General features: G+C 45.9%; 1 protein-coding gene across 3 annotated transcripts in view; it reads left to right on the top strand.

Moving 5' to 3' along the window:
* The window catches only part of NT5C2 (5'-nucleotidase, cytosolic II), a 957,242-nt gene that overhangs the window by 772,843 nt on the left and 160,454 nt on the right, over nucleotides 1–23,945 (top strand). For all 3 annotated transcript variants that reach the window (XM_069611695.1, XM_069611694.1, XM_069611696.1), the window contains one exon: nucleotides 22,906–22,957. In XM_069611695.1, the coding sequence (XP_069467796.1) occupies nucleotides 22,906–22,957 (52 nt within the window). The remainder of the gene's footprint in view (nucleotides 1–22,905; nucleotides 22,958–23,945) is intronic.

Here is a 23,945-nt window from a genome sequence, read left to right as displayed (position 1 = left end):
CAAATATTTGTTTGATCTATTCCTGTCTACCTTAGCCTCAGGCTTGCTGTACTCAAAGTAGCCACGTGTTGAAGATAAAGGCTTTCGAAGTCTCGATTCATGGTGTGGTGGCTGCACAGCTATGCTGCCGTTGAAGCTATATTCCTATGCGTTTCATGCTATCTGACCTTCCTAACTGCACTGAGTCCCTGGCGCTGTGGCAGAGATTCCCTCATTGCTGTTTCCTGCTTTGGGGATCTTCTTCTAAAGCAGAACAGAAAGTGTTCTCAACCAGACCCTTATTTGGAGAACGTAAAGGCATGGTTCCTAAAGCTTTGAGGTTTTTGGGAAATGTAAACCCAACATCTGAATGCATCAGGATTTTACAAAAGGCCAGTAAACCTATACCATGCTATTTCTAATGATTCCTTCCTCCCACTGATTCATCATCTTTAGTATCTATATCGCAAAGCAGCTGCTCTTCGAACACTTTTCTGCAGCAAGGGGACACAGCACGGCTCTGCGTCTGCTCCACCCGAAGCCTTTAAACCCCCCACACATTACATCGGGGACAGTATATATAGAGGTGCGTGCCTCGTGGCCTTGGTTACTTTTTACTGCACACTCTCCTCACTTTAGGAACACTTCTTTTTGAAGTTTTCTTCTTTCCCATTATTGCAACACTATTCTGAATCCAACAAAGTCTCCAGGGTTTAACCCTTGTGTCGACTGTGGGCATCAAATGTCCATCTTGAATCCTCACCTCCGTGAGGGGCATGACATGCAGAATTGCCCATTGTCAGTCGTTGCACCCCAAAGCACTTTGAGAGCAGAAGGCTTAACTGTTCACTTTCCTCCATAAAGACAAAGAGTGACAAACAGACTCCTTTGAGGTTACCCAGCACTGATAGTCTAACTGAAGGTACTTTTCCCCACCCAAGTTTCTACTCCAGAGGAATGGGAAACCTTTAGGATGAAGATGCTTGACATCTTTGCCAAGGCCGCAGCAGTGGCTTTGGCACCATCAGAGTCCACTGTGCTCTGGCGAGCCGGCAGAGGCATGATCGGTCGCAGCTGCGAGCCCTCTGGTCCGAAAGGACAATCTATGAACAAGGGCCTGTCTCGAGGGTGCACCGCTTTGTCTTCGGATGTAGGTCCTCAGACCTTTACACTTCCTTCTACGGTGCAGACAGGCACCAGTGGTGCCGGAACATTTTGGGAGTATGCCCCACTAAGGGGTGCATTTATGATGAAGAAAGGGACATAATTTCCTTTGGTTTGTTAACCCTTTAACCTAGGGAAGTTGGAGACTTACCGGAGGAGTGATCTGGTGAACAAGCAGAGTTGGTGGATCTTGCAACTAACTTGCCAGAGGCAAATGGCCTGGACACCTTGCCAGAATTAGATATGATCCCTGCTCTCACCCTGGATAAGCCATGGGCAGCTTTTCTGCACCTGTTTGGTGGATCCCTTGGGATTGTCGGCTACCCTCAACCCAAGGTGTACAATATGAGCTTTCTGATATTCTGGATGAAGGCCGAAAGAACTAAGCCCTGCTCCCATTCAACCAAGCGATGGAAGCACCCGTCCTAGAGCTGTAGTCAAAACCAGCCTCAATCCTTACTGTAGACCAGGATCTGCCAAAAGAAAACCAGACCTGCACCTTTAGACACACTGTTCCTGTTCCCCCATGCATCACTAGAGAGCTTGGTTGTACAGGCTGTTATGGCAGACCTGAAAACTACATCTTCCCCTCCTTGCCCCGAGACAGGGAGAAAAAGACTGGATCCATAGGTTTCTGGCTCTGCAAGACTGGGTCTGTGATGCATCAGCGCCTCCTGTGCCCCGCCACATTTTCTTTTGGGATTCAGTCTGTCATCTCGGAGGCACCAGAACACATCCCTGACGGCGACATGGGGGATTGGTTTGAGGCTCATGTGAAGGATGTCAAGGAGGCGTCCTGCCAGATCCTCCAATTGACCCTAGAAACCATTTACTGTGTGGCTAGTATGGTTTTGAGGAGATACTCGTGGCTGAGAATGTTGGGTTTTGCACCAGATCCCCAAGACAAGCTTCTAGACAGTTGGGTATAGGTACACAATCTGATGCATCTGCAGAAATTCCATGCTTCGAAGGTGACTGCAAAGTCTGTGGGACTAGCTGTTCATCAACAGTAACCTGCAAGCCCCTCTGGCAAAGGCAGGGGTTTTCACCCCTTCACCTCCTACGCCCAATGAATGGCGTCAAAACCCTTTGGGCAAGCAGGTGCAGGGGTAGGGGTGCCCCCAGAGATGCAATTGCAATCGCAACAGTGCCCTGATCTGCTCATGGTATGAAACATCTTTCAGTCAGACGCTCACCATCCCCTGTGGGAGGCAAGATATGCCAATTTGGTAAAGAATGGGTGATTAGCTACTTGAAGAGGGCATAGACCCAGTGTCCTGCTCATAACAAGGTGGGGGTTGATAATTGGCCTTTTTTCTGGTGCAGAAGGAGCACAGGGGCCTTCGCCCCATTTCAGATGTGAGGTTTCTGAACTTGTACTTGTGCAAGTTCAAGATTGTTATGTGAGGGGTCCGAAATGAGAGGCGGAAACAAAGTTGCAGTATTCTCATTGTCAGACATTTTATTAAAAATAAGAGGGTTAGAAAAATACCTCTCATGCCCTTTTCTAAGGAAGTTCCCTACTTAAACTATAACCAATAATCAGTCTGTGTGAAGTAGTTCGGAATGTAGAAACAGAGTGCAAGGAAATATCTCTGAAAAAAGAGTTCATAATCAAAACATAAAGAATAAATTAAAAGGTATTTTCCAGGGAAGCCAGAAGATAGTTTCCCCGGTTTTGTAGTAGGATGGCCAAAGTATCTTTTTTAAACAGTTCTTTAATGCTTTTTTCATGGATTCAGAAAGTTCTTGTTCCACAATATCTATCCAAACATCCATCAATTCTTTTGTAGCAAAAAGTGTCTCTCTTGAAGAAAAATGTTTTTATATTAAATTCACAAAGTTCTCGTTCTGTAAACATAAAGATTTGGCTGGTGTACTTTCCAGATACCCTGGTAAACGTCCTTGCCAGGTATTTTGTTTCACTATTAAGTTTTCCTTTATAATTTCTGTTGGATAGCCTGGTTATACTCCCCTGCCAGGAATCCTGCAACAATGTTGAATCTTTTCACAATTTCAGTGGATTGCCTGGTATAATCCCCTGCTGCTAATCCTTTCACACTGGTACAGTCTTTTCACTGTAGATATTACAGATCCTCTGGTATACTCTCCTGCCAGGTACCTTCCCCCCCAATATCAACTGCCTGGTGTCTTCTCTTTACCAGGACTTCTCTATTAGCTTTACTGTTACTTTCAGTACGTCACATTAGCATCTGCTTTTGTTCTGTCCAATATATTTGCTTAGGGTAACACTTGCTTCAGCTTTCCCCCACATTTCCATTTCACACACATGTAATTATTTTGATTTTGCTGTTGCACTTTTTCTTGTCTGTGTTCAAATCTTGACCTTAAAACCTTGATCTGACATTAGGTTTGGGACTACATGTATCTTCCCGATCCATGGTGGCCATCTTGATTTGTAATTTTTATCTCGACCTGAGAAAGGGCAAACACGTAGTTTCTCAACTTGAGATAAAAAAACTTAGTACCCCGGTACAACGTGAATTAGTAATAAGACCATGGCTACCTCTTTCTATTTTTAAGACCCAAAGGGAGCTGGGGCAGTCTATTCCCAGTCTGCATCCTCAGTACTAGAAAGTCTGCTTCTGGGGCAGACATGAAACCAGTAGTTGTCCCTGATTATACAACTGCTGGCTGTTTGAATGATGCAGAGCCTTTCCATTGGTGGGCCTGGACTTGCTGTCAGCTCCAGTTTTGAATTAGAGGACTCCTCCTGCAGCCATCCTTCAGCTATACGCTGGAGCCAAGAATCCTCCTAGGAAGGGCAGCCCGTTGACGACCAGAGGACGACTTCTGCAGTGGGCCAGCACCCCCTCCCGTGATTGTCCCAGTGAAACCCCGCTCCTCTGCCTGATCGCAGAAGACCCTTGTAGGTTCTTTGGCCCATGGACTAGTGAGACCAACTATTCTCGACATCTTCTCGAGGTTGCATACCCTTCGGTAGTGTCCCTGTACTGCTAGGTAGACTGACTAGCTCTTGTGTGCTACGTTGCCAGAATAGTTGCCGTTCCGTGATCGCTGGGAACTTTGGTGGTCGCCAGCTTTCGCCATAAATCACCTTCACCCAAAATTTCAGCTTCCTAGCTTCAAGACAGCCTGTCCCGGACCTGCTTTTTTGCCCGCGGCTGGAAGGTCGCCTGTCGTGGTGACTTGCAAGTGGTGCTCATTGATGGAACTCACCGTATCCCATCATGTGTAGTGTCCTAAAGAGGTCTGTATTGTGAAAGTCTGCATTTCTTCACCAACTGTGCTTGCATCTTGCAGTTGCACCCGACTGGAGGAAGCACTCGAATCTGCAACCCCTGGATTCCTCTCATCTAACAAAGGGCTGAAAACCATGCTCCTTGGAAAATCGGAGTGAAGTGGAGTGAAGTGGAGTGAAGTGGAGTGAAGTGGAGTGAAGTGGAGTGAAGTGGAGTGAAGTGGAGTGGAGTGGAGTGGAGTGGAGTAAGCAAGCATACCTGTCTTCCATGGGATAACATTGAGTGCAAAGCTCTGTCTCTTAATTACCTTTGGTCGTCGAACCTGGGTCAAGTATCCTTCCCCTGGGTTAGCCTTGGGTCTGTACGAGAGAGGAGAGCATACCTGTCTTCTGACTAATTGTTATCGATGTTTGAAATCATTTTGAACTGTTTTAAATCGCCACCAAAAGCTCATTGCATCCATGCAGAGAATACCCTCCCTCGAGAAACCTTGTATTGGAACCTGTGCACTAGGCCCCATAGATCCGGATTTCTTAAGGAAGGAAACTATACTTGTGACTGGTTCTAATCATTTTACCTACATCTCACTACTTAACTGTTTCACCTGACTAGTATTTAGTGATGTATTGTAACTGAACCAACTGGTGAATGTATATATGTCTGCTATACGGCATTTTGCGTTATTCTGTCTGGACACATTGGGGCTCCAGACCATGCTCACACTCTCCTGGAACTAACCTTAACTGCTCGCCACACTAAACTCTTTTAGTTTTTGCTAAACTGAGTCTCTCTGTTCACCATAACTAGGGTGGGCTTCTAAAATCTGTCCACCAGGGTTGATTTTCGCAATCCATCTTAACAAGAACCAAAGAATGTTTATTGGCATTCCACCATTGCAACTTTGTCCACCTGTTTGAGGGAGTGGTGCATGGAATACCTCCTTATGTATGTCAATCTATTACAGATTAACTTTGCAAAAGCAAATCAAAACTTTCCTGTGATCCTACTATTGCAGCTTGATGCGTAAAAGATTCACTTAACTCTTCAACCGCTGAGGTATTTAGAGTGGGTCGTGCCCTTGGGGTTGTAAAGCACAAAGACATTCTTATGCATCACAAGTAGACATTGTAAAATTGAACAAATAAGTCTTATGAGTTTCCGGTTCTCTGGAAATTTCCTGACTGACTTTTTTCCAAAGTACTTTCCGACGTAATTACTTTAAAAAAACATTTACTTTTTATTTTATTTTGGGGGTCCCCCCAAATCCCCACTGTTTCTATTGTTTGACCCTGCTCCAACCCCCTCGCCACCCATTTTTACCCCCCCCGATCCCCTATATTTCAATGAGTTTTTTCAAAGTAATTCTAACATTACTTAAAAAAAAATGCTGTTGGAAAGTAAAAGCGATACTGAGTTTCCCATTAAAGTTTATTATATGCCACTACTGGCTACCTTCTAAACACTACTGTACGGGATCCGTGTTTCTGCTTACTTTTATTTTATGGTCATTTTACTCATCAGTGTACCCCAGTCAGGCTGGTGGCAATGGTACTTTTTTTCTTTTCTTCAAAATTACACTTTATTCGCCTTTTATTTAAAACAACACAGGTCAGCAATAAAGCCTTCCCATACAACCAGCACAATTGAGCCCTGCCTCCCCCTTTCCCTCTCTGCTCCCTCCCCTTACAGCAAAGTTTAATTGTCTCCTTGAAGTTCAAGCAAAGGATGGTACCTCATTTCCCACCAGGTATCGCAAGGGCACGCTTGTCCGTGAATCGGGGGGCCTCCCCTGAAGTTTGTTTCGTTCCGCAGGTCCCCGGGTGGTGCTTAGGACATGTTGACCTTCCCTTGTGATGGCCGGCCCCCTCATCTCCCAGCCCACTCCTCTCCCTTGTCGGCTTCACCGCCTGTATTTTTCAAAGAAAGGAACCCACAGGCCTTCGATGACTCATCCGGGAGATGAGTGAGATATTGCATATCATAAATGGCTCAGATCTTTAAAACCCACTCCTTTTCAACCAGCATTTGTGTGCTTTTCAACAGTTGGGCCAGGCAGCATCTAGCAAAGGCCATCATGATCTGAAGCATGTGCCCCTGTTCAGGTTTGGCTATTCCACCGCTCCTACCCCAAAAAGGAGATGCCATGGCGATCCCCTCCACCCCTTTTATCCAGGACATGACCTCCATCCAGTACGCCTGGACCCTTGAGCAGCCCCACCACATATGACTATAATTCCCCTTTTCCCGGATGCACTTCTAGCAGTGTGGGTCATATCCCTCCCTCATTCGGGCAATCATTGCTTGGGGGTAATGCCATCTATGTAGCAGATTTTGGGCCTGGTATCTATACTGGAGTGAGGTGGTAGAGCGGTTGGCCCTCTAGCACATTTGTGCCCATAAAGTGTCCTCAGTGTCGGTACCCAGATCCTGTCCCCATTTGTTTCCCATTGAGAGCGGGCCCTAGGGTTAGCCAAGAGGATCCTCTTAAACAGTCCCGCTATGAGCCCCCTGGATCCCCTCTTTGTGATCAGGAATCGTTCAAAGCTCGTCAGCTCCCTTCTTAGGTTTTCACCCCACCGTCTCCCCGTCAGGATCCCCCTTCAGTTGCAGGAAGCAGAAAGGCGACAATTTATGGAGTCCCATGGTTTCCTCCAACCTACTGAATGATTTGAAGGTGTCCCCTTCCCACAGTTGTCCTGCCCTGCTTAGTCCAGCCTCATACCAGGGTTGGAAAGCCAATGGCTCTTCAATCCCATCCCTCAATGGAGGGGGGTGGGGCGCAAATACAGCTCAAGGGTGACGGCCACGTTGTGAGGCACCTATTGTCCCCGCCCTCCCTCCCTCCATATGGACCACAGGACCTCCAAGACTGGGTGACGCAGCACTCTTTGGGATACAGGCTCGGGGACCCACAGCCATTTGTCTAATGTGACCAGGGCTAATACTGAATTGTCCATCGCCACCCAATGTTTGCCCGATAGTGGATCGAGGTGATCCACTAGGACCCTGAGCTGGGTCGCCCTATGGTACATCACCAGGTCAGGGAACGCCACTCCCTCCTCCTCCTTTGGCAGGATCAATGTCCTGTAGGCAACCCTATGTCTGGCACCCGCCCAGAGAAATCTCAGCATAGCCACCTTCACCTCTGCAAAGAACGACGCAGGGATTCATATGGGCAACATCTGAAATAAGAACAGGAATTTGGGGAGCACCACCATCTTTATTCAATTTAAACTTGCGATCCATGACAACCCCGATCTCGACCATCTCTCTCTGTCTCACTTTTATGGTTGACCATAGAGGGAGGATGTTTTTAGGAAAAAGGTCCTCAAAGCACTGTCACCTGGATCCCAAGGTAGCGAAAGGCATCTTTCTGTATCCTAAACAGTAACCCCACAATGTACTCCTTCTCCCGATCTGGCAGCCCTCCCATCGAATAAACCATGGACTTTCCCAGATTAACTTTAAACCCTGATAGCCTCCCGTATTGCTCCAAACTTTCCAGCAAGAGGGGACCTGAGTGAGATGGTCCGGTAATATAGAGCAGGGCGCCATCAGCAAAAAGGCTAATCTTACAGTCCACCCCACCCACCGTGACACCTCTGATCCCTTCACTATCCCTGATCATTGCCGCCCACGACTCCATAACCAGTGCATAAATAGGCAGAGAGAGTGGGCACCCGTGGCGCATGCCCCGCTGTAGGGGGAAGGCCTGTGATTCGGTCCTGTTCACCACCACCTTGGCCATCAGCTTTGAGTATAGGGCCATCATCCAGCCGGTCCACCTTGGGCCCATCCCCAGGGATGCAAAGACCTCTCCCATAAAGGCCCAGCTCACCCAGTCGAACGCCTTCTCGGCATCCAGGGCCAGCAAGAGTAGCCCCTCTTCCTTCACCACTGGAGCATTGAGGACATGAAGCGTCTTTTGCTTGTTATCTGCTCCCTGCCTGTGTAATCCGAATCCTGCCTGGTCAGGGTGAATCAATCGAGGGAGGCAAGATTCTAAGTGTGATGCAAGGATTCTTGCAAAGATCTTGGCATCAATGTTGAGGAGAGAGCTAGGCCAGTATGAGGCACAATTAGCTAGATCCTTCCCCGGTTTCGCGATAACCGCTATAAGGGCCTGAAGAAACGACGGGGATATTGTGTCATCCCCCACTATGGAATTGAACAGTTTAGCCAGGGGTGCCGCCAGTGGGCCTTGCTTATAAAAGTCAGCCATGAATCCGTTGTTCAATCTTTGAATAGCCCCCTGTTAGGACAGTTTTTCTGAAGTCCAACTAAGGGCTTAGCAAAACCATTCTACTGAGGCAGTACAAGACTCCACTCTTAGTATAAGGCTGTACCACCTGAGTTTGGGGAAGCGCAGACAGAGCAGCCAGGCTTATCTTAGGAGGGAGAGAGGGCAGTAGATACAATACAGGTGAAAATTGTAATACAAATGATCCAAAGAAACACTGAAACACTATGTATTGTAACAATAAAGGATTTATTTAAATACAGGTAGGCCCAGCTAAATCTAGGGGTTAAGTAAGTACTAACACATTATATGAAATCACAATATAAAACACAACACTAGACTTGAAAGTACACAGACCCAAGTATAGACCTTATTTGGAACACCTAACAGTAGTTCTAGGGAAGTCAAAACCTTGTTATACACATTTAGTATAGGTCAAGCCTATTCTTTGGGAGTAAAAGACCAATGGTTACTTTTAGATTACTTTTGGTAATACAAGGATAGTATGCCCTTCCAGTTGTACAGTGACCCTTGGAACAAATCACATAAACCCTCAACTGGACAATATACTTTTGGTGAATAGTGAAGCACTTATTCTAGGTGCAGTAAAAACCTATAACTACTTTTGTCATAACACACAGTTATACCAGGTGAGTAAAACCTAAGGATGTAATGTACAATTACAGATGCTTTGGAAATCAGGGAACCCCAGATTGAGGTAAGCAATAACTCTGGTAACTTGTTTTGGGTGGCACACAGCTAACACAAGGTAAGTAAAACCCACTTACTTTAACTTCACAATGAAGGGGAAGTAAAACCCAATGTCACACTTTACTGAATAGTTATTCTAGGTAAGCAACAACCTAATGTAGACTTATTAAGGACAGGCTAGCAGCAAGACAGGGGAAGCAAGACCCAGTTGGGGGACACTCATACAGTTATCCTAGCAGGACTAACCTGGTGATACCAACAGTTGGAGGACACTCATACAATTACCCTACAGGAATAATCTGGTGAAGCCAACACATTATTTTTGTAAAGAGGCACAACCTAATCAAAGGAGAGTAAAATACCTTCACATCTACTTTTTTTTAGACTGGTAACAGAATAAAAATGTAAAAGGGATCCAAAGATCCTTTCTACCCTTGGGAACTGTAGTTCACTGAAGGTTAGCACAAGAAAGTTAAATGGGGAGCCCCTAGGGCAACCCAGCAACAACAGGCACTTATTGCCAATAAGTTGTTAGACATGAAAACTTTAAAAAGACACTATGGAGAGTCTTAAAAATGACACCCATAAAAAGAGTTAAAGATTAGGTGAGTGTGGAAAAAGGTTCCCACTCACTGAGGTATTAATGAAAAATATCCCACTAGAAAAGCAAAAAGTTCTGGAGTTGAACCAGGAAAGGAAGATTTACCAGCTCTGTGCAAATCTTAACTAACACCCCAATACCTCTTCCTGGGTTATCTTGCCCTTTAGGGCCTCACCTTCTGCCCTTGTAAGCTTGGGGAGGCGTTGCTCGGCCAGGTACTGCCTACTTCCCCCACTTCCTGCTCCACTGGTCTGGCGTATAACTAACCCGCGAAACAAGTAGCAATATCCCCACCCTTCCCGACACATCCCTCAGTACTCCTTCTATTCTCCTTTCCACCCTACAGCCCCTAACCCTATTTGCCAGGAGAGTCCCTACCGTGGTCACCCCTTTTGTAATAGCTCTGCCGGTGAACCTCCTCTTCTTTACCACCTCCCCTGTCAATCCCATGTGGAGTTCCTGCCTCTTGTACCTCATCTTACCCAGGAGCCCTGCCCTGTCTGCATCTCTTTGGGTCAGCTTGGACCGCAGCATTTTCAGTTTTTCTCTAAGCCTATTTTTAATTAGCCCCCTTTCTCTCTTTTGGCAAGACCCCTCGGCCAAGTACCCACCTAAAAGTGACTTTGTCTGCCTCCCAAACTGTCACCATACCTGTCTCCCCATTCGTTGATTTCTAAATACGCTGTATCTCCTTCCCTGGGTAGTCATTGTGAACACCCGGTCCCTCAGCAAGATGTCGTTGCACCTGCATCTAAAACACCAGCGAGGTTCAGGGAGCCACCAATTTGCCACCACAAACTCATGGTCAGACCATGTGATCGCCTCTACCCTGGGTGCCCCCACTTCACCTTCCTGTTATCTCAGGATCAGGAGGAGATCTATCCTCGTATATGTCTGATGTGGGGGGGGAGAAAAACGTATAACCCCCTGGGCCCGGCCAATGACTCCGCCAGACGTCCACCCAATAGTGATCTCGCAGAAGGTCACGAAAAGCCAGGTTGGCTTTGGTCGCAGCTTTAATACCCGCCCCCCTTTGCTGATCACCAGTCCAGTGTGGGATCCGCGACCAAGTTGAAATCCCCACCCAAAAACATTGCGCCCTCCACCCAGCCATCCATCGTCTTAAATACCTGACGTAGAAACCCCAACTGCCCCACATTGGGTGCATACAGGGTGGCAAGCGTGATCTGTGTCCCCTCATGAATTCCTTTTATACCCAGGAATCATCCCCCAAAGACCCTCTTGACCTGAATCCCCGTCAGTCGAAAGGACTTGCCAAGTAGGATCCCCACCCCTACTTTCTTGGAGGTCCTGTGGGAGTCCCAAAAGTTCCTACCAATTTCTTTGCCCCTTATTGCTGATTCCAACCCTGCCTATAGTCGGTCTCCGGCAGGAAGAGAATTTCCAGTTTTTGCTTATGGAACATATTACTAGTTAGGGATTTCTTGTTCTGGGAGTTCAATCCCTTCACGTTTAGCATGCCTACTGTTATCTCAGCCATATACCTTCTTATCCGTTCGTTGGTTGCCCCGTGTGTTCTCTATGGTGTACATATCCCTTGTTGCATATGAGGTTTGTTGCATGAGGTTCCCTTCCCTATCCCTCCTCCCCCTGCACCCTTCTCCCCACCCTTCCCTATCCCAATCTGAGGCGTTCGATCGCGAGCCCCAATCGTTTTTTTTTTTGGGCAACCCCTGCCTTGGGCACCATGTCAGGCAGCCCTTCCTACCCTTTCCGTCCCATAATAGCCCGGAGGATGCCCCACCCAACACTTATTCAAGTGATAAACCAACTCACCCAATGCCCGGATCCCCAACTGTGTGCCTCCTGCTTGCAGCCCTATCCTCCCTCCCCCCAACTCAGTGTCAGTATCCATAACATCTAACTGCCCAAACAATAGCCATATCTGACCTCACATCCAACCCTATCCCCTCTGATGAAGCCCCCATAGGGGGTCCGGGGTATACCCTCGGAGACTAGGAGATTCAAGATAGGAAATGTGTCTGCCCCTTCTCAAGTGTCATCGTTCCGCTGTGTGTGTGGGGGGGGGGGCGTGTTACGCTTCCGGAACTTTCGGGCTCCTTTTGCCCTGTGCTTTCCTTGCACCAATTCGGGGCCCCAGGGACTCTGTTTAGGATCCAATCCTTGTCCGCTGCACTCCGAAGTAGAGCTCTTTCGACGGCCCACCAGGTAATCCGTAACACATTGTATCTCCTCCTCCGCCACCAGATGCTATTGCTCCCTCTGCCCCTGCCTTTCGAAACAAGTTCAATGGGGTAGCCCCAGCGGTATCTCACCCCCCTCTGCTGGAGCCATCTAGTGAGCGCTGTGATATCTTGAAAAATAGCCACCCTTGAGTCGCCATAGTCCACCTCCTTCATGCGCTTCGCTTTTTCGTGGATCCTCATCTTGTCTCTGTAGTAATGCATGCATGCATGCCAGGACTGCGTGCGGGCCGCAACATCTCCCTCCAGCGCGGTGCACTCCGTCTATGATGACCGTATCGCCCTTGCTGGAACCTAGGTCCATCCCTATTATTTCCTGTATCTTAGGTTCCAGGCCCACTGGTGATTCACCGTCAACCTCCTGCAGCCCAAAGAAACAGAGGTCATTCCGTCCCTCATCGTTCTCAATGCCATCCACCTTGAGGCGCAGTTCCTCCTCACGCCTTTCCATTTCCATGAAGCGTGCTGCCATTTGCGTCTCCAGGAGTCCAGTCGAGGTTTGGTTCGCCTCCGCCACATCCATTCTGTCCTCGAGGTTGACCACCTTAGCCGAGAGGTCCGCCAGGTTTGCCCCATATCTGTCCTCATCCCTCTGAACTCCCCCAGAATGGTCTATATATCGCTTTTGATGGTCCCTTTGCCTCTGCCATCACCTCACCACCTTGATATTGGAATCATGCTAGAGCACCTCTCCAGCTCATAGGCGTTCCGGGTTGTCTCCACTAATGTCCCAGGGGGTTGGTCGGGAGACCACAGACCTAGCTCAGACTCTGGTTGCCGTGCCTCGTAACTGTCCTGTCTGCTACCAAGTTGCCTGGCGCAGCCGGCCTCCCTTGCCACTCCTTCGCCTCCGTGCTGCGTGCCAAGCTCCCCAGGGGTGGTTCACTTCAGGTGCGAGTGGTGGCTTCGCCAGCCATTTTACAATGGTGAGTTGGGGTCCCGGTCAGAGTCCTCCACTTGGTTAACTCTGGTCCTCCCTGGTCCCAGGTCAATGTCCCCGGGGGTGGGGGGGACCCTCCTTGCCCCCGCTTTACCTCAGGATTGGGCCTCACTGTTGACCCAAATGGGTATTGGGTCACGACGTGGCCTGTTTCAGGAGAGCCCCCCCATGAGTCTAGGTGAGTTTCTCCTCCGCTGCCAGAGGACTTCCCTGTAATGGAGCCCCACTTAATTTGTGCCTGGACTCTTCTGCAGACGATGGAGCAGGGGGGAGGGGAGAACCTGGCCACTTACTGTCTTAGCAGCGTCAGTTACCTCCCCACTGCTGCACTCAAAGTCTCAGTGATGTCCATGCTGCTTCACTGCAGGCTCACAGTCCTGGTGCACCGTTGGCGGGGGCCTCAGCTCAGAGGGCGTCTGGGTCGAATTGTGGGCAATGTGTCTCCTCTTCAGACAAATGTTGACTTCCGGGATGTGCCGAGTGCAGCTTGGGACTCTCCAGGCAGTGCGGGCAGCAGGATCGGCCGCCCCCCAGCTACACACGCCAGCACCTCGGAGGTAGGAAGTGTTTGGTGACCGGCAGACCCATTACCACCCCGCCTTGGCCTCCATACGGGTCGGCTTCATGTCCTTTGAGTCACTTATGATGCTGGGTAAAGACCCCCGCCAGGAGCACTGGCCGAACTGCCGCTCTGTCTTCAGTTTCGCACCTGCTGGGCAGCCATTACGATGTGGTCCAACCCATCTGGGCCCGGCCAGCTGGTGATCTCCCTTTGGTTGCTGGCATAGGGGAAAGCCGCACTTCCTCTGCTTTATCCCTGCGGGAGCACTGCAGCTTCCTACGCCTAAGGAAACGTTCCAGCAGGGTGCCAGGTGCTGAAGTTCACGTTATCTCCTCTTTTCCACCAAGGCAGGGGACGGAGCTCGGTGGTCTCTGGTACTTTGTTTTTGCACTTGCTAAATACACTCCAATAGTGGTCAAAATGGAATGGCTACACTCATTTTGTAAGCCCTGTCATTTAGAGGTAGGAAATGGCCATACACGTGCACATTATAAACCTGAGCAATGTCATGGCTGTGCCTGAACTGGCTCTCTGTGACTTAATAGGCGCTCAAGGTATGAATGTTGCCTGTCCCCTGATAAATTAGTTCAAGTGCCCCCAGCTGAGGTTTCTTTATATCTGGAGTCAGTCAGTTAATCAACCACTAGAGCCAAGAATCTGAAGCATGAGTCCACAGAGAGATACTGTAGTCTGCTGCGGAGTCAGTCTTTACCCAAGGCAAAGCTCTATTCTTTCTTCCACAGAGGAAAACTTCGATGTTGCTTCCTGCCCTTGCAATGGTAGGCCTAACCAGTTTTGAGTTAATCCTCTTGGAGCTCTGAAAATTGTAGGCCTTTTGCTGGCCCACGTCATCCAGATTGGGGACTCTGCTTTTTCTGGACCTTGCATAGCTATATGGCTGTGAATCATGTAGTGCATCCTTGTTGTGGGAACTTTACCTTGCACAAGTGCTGTTCTTTGCCAAGAAGAGGAGCAATGCTGGAGTCTGAATCCTTTTATCTTCATGCCTGCCAACCCTTTGCTTAATGACGATAACTTCCTCTCAGACTGGTATTCTTTTGGTCCTCCCCATTCTTGGGAACCCGAAACAGAAGCCCATCTTCATCTTCAGCCTAGGTCCAGTCTTGTGGTCTTTAGAAATGTGAGGCCACTGACAGAGACTTGAACCTCTAGACCCAGCTGTTAAATTTGCGAGACAGTCACCTCTGTGCCCTCAACTGCTGCAACCCGAATACTACAACCAACGATGTGAACAATTATCCTTGAAAGCCTATAGCCTTTGTCCATTTTGATCAGTATTCGAGGAAGCTATTTAGCATCTGTTTGTTTTCCTGTGGTCCTCATTCAGTTCGGTCTGGTGTAAAACTGTTCCCTTCAGCTACCATTGCCTTACCTTTTGGTGGTGAAACCTGGGTGTAGGAATCCTGTATGAAATCCCCAGGACATCCAGGATTAAGTGCCTTTTTCCTGTGCAGGAAACCTATAATCTCCATAGTATATAAAGGGTCACTATCTACTGCACCTGATTACCGAATTGAGCCCAGTGTTTCCTATGGGACTAAATTTTACATCGCCCCCACATTTATCTAAAACTGAATCTTTGTTGAACACTTAAGTTTAGTGTGCTGATGTTGCCTTGCAATTCTAGAGGCCTGTGATAATCAAACTAGCATTCACCTCCCTCACACAAATGAGCTCTTGTAACAGTATTGCATTGAACTGTATTAATTCTAAAGTGGTGCAATTGGACACCTCAACAAAACTAAAGAAATGGGTGCTGGAAGGTTTAGAATTGATAGTAACCTCTCACCTTGCTCTGGGCAACCCTCCAGACCATCACTCGTCAGCTTGCAAAGCCAATACATAAAAAGAAAGACCATATGCAAATCTGGCATGGTCCCACCCCAAATGCCAGATTTGCATATGTTTTCCCTTTCTGAATGGCCTGGCTGGCTGAAGGATGGTCTGGTGGGATTCCCAAAGCTCTGCCAGAGGTTAAGAAGTCAGTCTTGAGTGATCCCTGACAAACTACACTATGACGGGGATGCCACCTCCAATATCATTTCAATAGCTGTATGCATCCCTCACATGTGTGTGCCTATATTTTGGCTAAGGCAATACAATCACTTTTTATTCTCAAACAACGCAGAATTTGCCATCCTCCACTTCTGATCTTATTCCTTAGTACTTTAAAAGTCTCTGGGTTTTCCCAAATGACGACAGCCGGTCATTCCTATGTGATACATTAAACTGAAAAGGTATCTGAATATTTTAAAAACCTTCACTGTTATTTCTCCGAAACTCATTTAATTAATGGTCAATCTTTTGGGCTCACTGTCGACTATGTTTTGAAAACTAGAGCAGAAAAGAGAAGCGCACAGTATCTGGCAAAGAAGTTGTTATTCATTTGCTTAATTTTCAGTTTGTGCCATTTTCATTGTGGCTTGCCAATAAGATGGATGTTTAAAATTAAATGTTGATTTTCTTGAAAAATAAATATATGTAGGACTGTTCTTGTACACTTCTCCAAAATGAATGCACATGGTGGAGGCATTCTCCAGATAGATGCCTTTACATTAGCACAGAAATGGGAACAATTGGTGAGCCAGTTTGAGGTTGTAAACTGATTGAGACTTGCACCAGGATCAAGATGAAACAAAATAAAAAACTTTGCACTTTAGCGTCCGGGCTAGCGGCAGGCTTCCAAGTAGGAGGACAACTTGGACTGTATTGCACTTTGCTTATATTCCCAGTCCTCGTGAGGATTGGAATTTTGCTAATTTTGGCCTAATACACTAAAGTGGGAAGCCACTCCCACTCATCTCTCCCACCTCGTTAAAGGTTGCGGCCGCCCGCCACCCGGAGTGCCCCGAGTGTGCCTGTTGGTGCTGCCTGAGGCTGTGGACCATTGTGGTACAATCTTTCTAGTTACTTGGATTTATGGACCCCTAGTATGTATATATGTGCACCTAAGCGTACATAAGGAACAGTGTAATGCTTCTGATAGTTTATTTTCTCTATATTCCATGTAGATTTTGGCCTAATACACTAAAGCGGGAAGCCACCCCTCCAACCATGTTAAAGGTTGCGGGCCGCTCGCCACCCAGAGTTCCCCGAGAGTGCCTGTTCGCTGGCTCGCGGGTGAAAGGGGCGAACAGTGCTCTACATTTTATACTCTATTTACCCTGAAGGGCCAACGTTACTAAGCCTCTAAGGAAACAATTAGTTGCAATTAGTAAAACCGGCGCTACTTGCATACGCCTTTGGCTTGCCCGTCCATAATGAGGCCTTGCCCAAAAACCTGTAAGGAAACATCTATGGAGACGCGGATTTATGAGGATATATTATCCATGCCCATTTTTCTTCATTCCAGCGAAGAACACCCTGAGAATGGCACTTGGCTTCTTCGCCCGCCCCAGGTGTTTCCCCGATGTTGGAGTTGGGTGACGGCGAGCAGTCACCTCTCCTCATTGATTCAGGTAATTCACCACAGGTATCAACAGCAGAAGAGGGTGCAAATCCGGGGGGTTGAGTGTCTGGGTGGATGTCGGGAGATGGAACAGACCATCTTGGACACCCCCCCCTGTCAGCCTTCATGGCGGGGGAGGTCTCGCTCCTCACCCTGTACCAGTACTCGCTGGGGCAGGATGGGGGGGCGGGACAACTCCCTTTCGTCGGTGCCGGGAGGAGTGGAAATGGGTGGGGAGGATTCTAACTTGCGGAGCCTCATCCTGAATGAACTCGGGGACCATACCAAATGTCTGAGAGCAGTAATTATTGGATTGGCCAACATGCAAAGTACAGCAGCACTAAAACAAAGAGCGGGTTACGCCGGTATGGCAACCAGTACTGATGATCTGCCCTGGGTTGGGGGACGGCAGGGGGGGTCAAAGAAACAACACACAAGTCCCTACTGTAGCTCCTGAACCCCAAAAAGCGGGGACAGAGGTTTAAAAAAAAACACTGACTAGGAGAACATGCTGTAAACCGGAGAGCAGCCCCAGAGTAGAGAGGAAGCAGTCACCCCCTCCCCAGACACGTAAACAAAAGTAAAAAAAACACAAATCTGGAATGCGAGGGCTCCCAAACCTGTCTTTGAAAGTGACTTAAATACAGTACAGTGGAGGCACCCATGCCATCCAGATGACCCTAGTGTCATCCTGCATTACATGTTTGGCTACCGGGGGCCCGATTCACTAAATAGATGGAGGGTGCTGGCCTTGCTGAATGAAATTCCTTCTTTAAGACTACTTTCCACAGCAGACATTAAATTGGTGAACTTTATCCATCTGGATCGTTACAATCACACCCGTCTGGTCCTACACTCGCGCCTCGTATATGATGTGTGCTCTTGGAAGTAATCCAATTTTATAAACTGGCATATGACATGTTGACCTTTACCCCGGATTTTCGACTCCACAATATGGCAGCCAGGGCACAAGGCACTCAGGACGGGGAGAGTAATCTGAGGAGTGGCAGGGACCAAAGTAATGAAGAAGATGATCCTAGTTGGAGATGGCTGGCGTTAACTCTGCGTGATTCCATTTTCAAACTCAAAGCTTTAAAGTCTAACCTTAAACTCTCCAGACCACGCACATTTAAGTAGTTCTGTAGAAGTTTGTGAGAGACTAGCTCAGTTTGCAATTATTTGCATCCAGGAAACCTGGATGACTAGCCTATTCACTCTGGATGGTTTTGATGCTCAGTTCGAATTGGCCACTAAGGGACCGAGAGGATGCCCTTCAGCTAGGCTCTTAATTGCCATAACAAACTGTGAGGATATGCAAATAATAGTGTACTCATGTATCCCACTGTGTTCTAGCAATTGTGCTGGAGGTAAAAGTTAGTCCCTCTCATTTAACTATTCTTATTATAAATATCTACTGGAACCCTAATCTGAACCTACAGGAAACAATTAAAAAAAATTAACTCACTCATTACAGAGGCTATGGTCACATTTACGGGTTACAGATTGCCATTATGGGGGATTTTAATGCTGAAAATCAATGGCCAGGCGGTAATGCTTTCCTAGATGAGGGAGATTTGGGCCTCCTATCCTCACGTTATGAAGCCGAAAAGAGCCTCATAACAGGGGAGCCACAGGGTTGAGGGTGAAAAAAATTGCATGGTCAGCTCTGGGGTGATTTCTTCCTGAACTGAGGTCTATTTCCAGCAAATGCAATTCTAGGTAAAACCAATGATCCAATAACATGCAAGGATGGTGTCGGGACATCTATAATTGATTATATATATGTCCCAACTCCTCCTTGATGCGACTCAATCGTTCAACATCACAATACTCCGCTGAGCGACTATCGCATGCTGGAAGTAATATTTTCTCCTTTGTGTCGAATTGAGCCCAAGAAATAAATGCTCTGCAAACCTGAAGGTGAATAATTCTAAATCCAGAATAGTTTGGCAAAACGGCAATGTACAAAAATGAAATGCCCTTTTCTTAGCTGACTTTGCAGGCTCGACCATTGAAACAAAGCGGTCTCTTTTCACTCACGACAACTTCCCTTCCTACGTTGATACTGATCAGCAAATCAATTAAAAGCGCTCTAAATAAAAAATCCAGAGAAAGTCACAAGCATACGTTTGATAACTCTGTGCAACACAATAAAAATATCTAACAGAAGTTCACCACTTGCTGAAAAGTTTTCTCACCTGGGAGGGAAAGACGGAGGGGATGAGGAGAGGCAAACAGAAATTCAAAAATTGGCTTATAAAAAATTGGTTTAAATGCCTCTGATCTGCTATGTTTCAATCAGATAGCGTAACTATGCTTGAAGCCTAAAAAGATGGTTCGACCAGACGAGTGAGGCTTTTGATAAGACATGGAGTCCACGCAAATTATGATACAGTCCATCAGCATCCCAGTGGAGGTCTAGGCATGGCACTTTGAATATCTTTATGCCTACAAAGAAAGAACTGTAGTAGGCTTGGGCTCCATTAAATAGCATGCCTGGAAATTTGTGTTTTCAATAATAGATATTTGCTCCAAATCCAGAAAGCCAGACTGTCTGGACCGGCAGGGCCAAATCGACTTTCGAATTCCTTACTTAAGGGTAATCCCGAAATATTGGCGTAGGCCCTTTCGATATTATTCGCTGACATTGTTCAAACTAGACAAATCCCCACCTCGTGGCACTTCTCATATGGATACCCGATATTCAAACAAGGTGACGACTTCCTCGCTGAATTACCACCCAATTGCGGTATTGGATGCAGACTCAAAAACATTTGCAGGGCTGATACTAAAACGAGTTGAGGAATGGTCAGATCGAAACTCCAATCTCCCGCCACAGCAATTTGGGTTTCGAAAGGAAGTAGGGACAGAAGTGTGTGGTTTACTGGTTTCCCTACTGCAAGACAAGACAAGGCATGGAAGAGAGGGGCAACGGCCATCTATATGACAGCTATGGATCTGTCATTGGCCTACGATTTGGTGGACTGGTCCCAGCTATGGTCGAAATTGTCTAACTTGGGGATGCCTGGAGAAATCCTCCCAATTCTCATTCATGTCCATGAAGGCTCTCATATACAGGTTCATTTAAACACAGAGGCCTATTATCCCACCCAATTAACATCTCAAATGGGTTACGACAAGGATTTATTTTTGCGCCAGCCCTTTTTAACCTTTGTGTCTGATGTCGGTACAAGTTTGGATGGTCCCTCCTTCGTGTCTTCTAAAACTAAAGCTTTTAAATTATTGTGATGTGCTTATGCGGATGATTTTCTGCTTTTTGACCACACACCAAAAGGTCTACAACATCTGATTACGTCTTTCTCTGACTACACCTCCAAAAAACGGTAATAATGAGGTTGAGTAAGCGTATTGGTATGCATGGTTTTTAAACCACGAGAAATTAGCCATCAGAAGCTCAATGAGATACTTAGGCTTCCCAATATTTGAGAACCCATTGAAACATCAATACCTTCAACACCTGGCAGAGAAGGTTCTTAATCAACTTGTGTAAATGAGAAAAGTGGAGCGCAAGTTCGGCAAATATGCACTATGCCCATCATTATGTTTTTATAGCTCCAAAATCATCCCAAAACTATGTTATGGCATGGAATTATATCCAGCTTGGATTACAGAACTACATAAGCTCGAGTCACTAATATGGAAAACCATCTTGTACTGTTTGCCTAAATCTGTACACATTGCAGTATGAACTGGGTCTCCAGTCAGTTTCTAGTATTGTGGAATGGAGACGACTATGTATAGAGAATTACTTATGAGTACAAGGAATAATACGTATACCCTGCTGGGACCAGCACTCAGACAAGGGAGACAGGTGACTGCATTTCTATTACATCTACAAGTAACTAGTGCAACTATCCTTGATAAATTGGGACTGACAAGGGAAATGGTCATCAGTAACCCTTTGTAAAGAATTCGTACAAAATGCTGATTGGGGCGAAACCATGGAGAAAGTTGTGCACACCAAACTGTACTATCAACTGGTATCCCATTGTAAAAAAAATTGGTCATCCAGAATCCTATCTAGGTAGTTTTCCGGATAAAAACTGGTGTAACGGCTACATGAGATTTAGGTTTATTGTCCTAATGACAGATTGTATTAGAAATACAAGACTAAGTGGATGTAGGTTTGACATCATACAGATTCTGCAAATGTGTTAATATGAAAGAAACTCTAGGACACTTGCTGTTAGAATGTGCTGCTCTTGGGTCAAAATGCCTGTGTGGTTTTAGGAAATGTGTAAATAATACAGAAAGAGTCAATCTTGGCGGCCTATGGTGGGAGATACTACATGGCACATCAGTTGCCTTAAAGATTGCCGTGGTATGATTTCTTTCAGACATATGTGGGCTGCTTCAGAACAGCCAACCTAAGGTTGTTAAATAAAAACTGGCTCACTCAAGAGAGGATCCTGCGAATGTTAACCAAAATGACTATGTATATAATACACAATCTGTAATTTAATCTCCACAATTGAGGGGACCTAAAGAAGGCCATGCCAATGTACAGACAGAACAATTGAATTATTAATCATGCGTTAACTTGTATTTCTTGAGAAGGGCTGGGTAATCTGTGTAACATCTACACAAACAGCAAACTTACTAATTATATCCGAGATATGTCTTCTGTTGTTACTTTTTCTCTTTTATCCTTTTGTTGTTTAATGTCAAATTGATGTCTTTTAGCAATTGTTAATAGCTCATGTAGTTTGTTACATCAAATTTTAACTTGTTTGACATTTTGTAAAGGTATTCTATAAAAACCAAAACAAATAAATGAAGAAAAGAAACCAGTGACGTACTAATTTAACATTAACCTAGGAGGCAAGTACTTCAAATCACACAAGCTTACTGTACACATATCACAAGTGACACTTTTATGCGCTGCTGAAGGAGTCTGGTAGGGGGGATGTGGAAATGGGCAGGGAGAGGTTTTCTCTGGCAAGGAAATAAAGTTTAAATTGGGCTCAGAAGAGATCCACAGTCAGGCGGCCTGTCTTTGATTGTGATGAGCAGTGGGTTCCAATGGAGCTGGGCGAGTAAGGAGAAACTGCAGAAGTGAGAAGTGGCACGGGGCAGCATGGGACAGTGAGGCTAACTGCAGAAGAGGGGTGGAGGGAACAAGATGGTATGTAGACAGAGATGCAAGTCAGACATACTGAGGACCAAGACCATTGATTTTTAGGCTTGGAGAAGGAACTTAAAAAGGGAGCAGTTCTTCATGCAGAGTCAATCTGCATTGTCTTGGTCGTTAAGAGTGGTAAAATCTAGGTAAGTTGCAGAAAATGCAGGTAGCCAAGTTGACAACTTTAATAGAGAGGAAGGCAGAGTTGTTGTAGAATGGTGAGTAAGAAATACACATTTTCTAAATGTTGAAGGTAACTGGGTAGTAGAGGCAGCAATACATTGTTGCAGTTTGGAGGGGACCTCTCTATCAAAGATGACTCTATGGTTGTGAACCTTGGTCAGGGAAGCAAGAAGGTCAGGTGTGAAGGATATAGTAGAGGGGGGGAAAAGGGGGATGACTGTTGTGGAAAGAGAAAGATGACTTGTATTTTTGATGAAGAAGCAGTCTCATCCAATGTTGGATTCCTCAACTAATCTAAATTAATCTGGTTAGTAAAAGGTTTTAAAATCTCAATGTCTACTTTATAATGTCTATATTTTCTTAGAGAAAAGCTAACACTTTAAACAAGGTCATTTATGTATGCCTGCTTGAGCTTTTCAATTTTCAAATGTACTCAGAATAATAATCCTTGTTTTCCTTCTTAGCTCTTTTTGAAGAACTTCAAAGCCTTGATATCTTCTTGGCCGAACTGTACAAGTAAGTAATATAGTCTTCACAGAGTTGTTTATGTTGTAAGAATAGTTAACATATCATTGCAATGTACTGAAGCGCAGACAGACTTTCAAGGACTACTACACACCCTATTTAAATACCTGTGGGGGTATACTAACCAATCCTGCACACTGGTAAAAGTAATATCGAAATGCTGTTTTTCTGAGCAAAGGTCTTGTTATTTATATCAGAAGATGTGTTAATTATTTGTTGTAGTCATACAAAATTATTTGTGTACAAATATCAATGTGCATACCGAATCTCCAGCTAATTTCATTAAATCTAGTTTTTGTTGGTTTCCTTGCTACGCCAATTCTTTTTCAATGAAATAACATGTTTTCCTTCCCCAGTCTACCAACAAACCATCTTACATTGTTCCCCCTAAAATTATCACTTACACTTAACCAACAATAATTCTTCTCCATTAATACATAATAAAATGCACATGAATTCAAATACATCATATACATGACACCACATACATTAATGATTTGGTCCTGCAACATCCTCAGTCAAATGATAAACATTACCCAAAATTCAGTAAACACCGTTTTGCTTTTGACCTTTCAATGAGCCTCAGGAGCCCACTTTAAGCCATTTTCCTGAACCGAATACCACTTAAGTATTAACCGGACAGTTTAATTGGTCTTACCCTTCTATGAGAATGACTGCTGTCTATTAGTTTGTCGGTTATGTAAGGGTGTCGAAAAAGTAAGCAAACACAAAGATGGAATGCTTGTGGTTAAAGGATTTTATTGTAAAAGAAACCCTCACTATGCCCATCTCTGGGAGGGGTTTCCCTGCCTCAAACTAAATCTCAAGGAGCTGTCAGAATGTCCAAATCAAAATCCACTGTCCTGTGTCAGAACCTACTTCTAACCCTTGCAGTACAACAAAGACTAATATTGACCAACAGAAAGGTCTTTCTCCAGGAGAATGACTCAGTTATGCTGCTGTACGTATGATGTTCACA

This window comes from Ambystoma mexicanum, chromosome 8 (assembly GCF_040938575.1).
Source record: "Ambystoma mexicanum isolate Mex_15411 chromosome 8, UKY_AmexF1_1, whole genome shotgun sequence".
NCBI lineage: Eukaryota > Metazoa > Chordata > Amphibia > Caudata > Ambystomatidae > Ambystoma > Ambystoma mexicanum.
The sequence above is the reverse complement of the archived record's forward strand: the minus strand, read 5'-3'. Positions and strand labels throughout refer to the sequence as shown.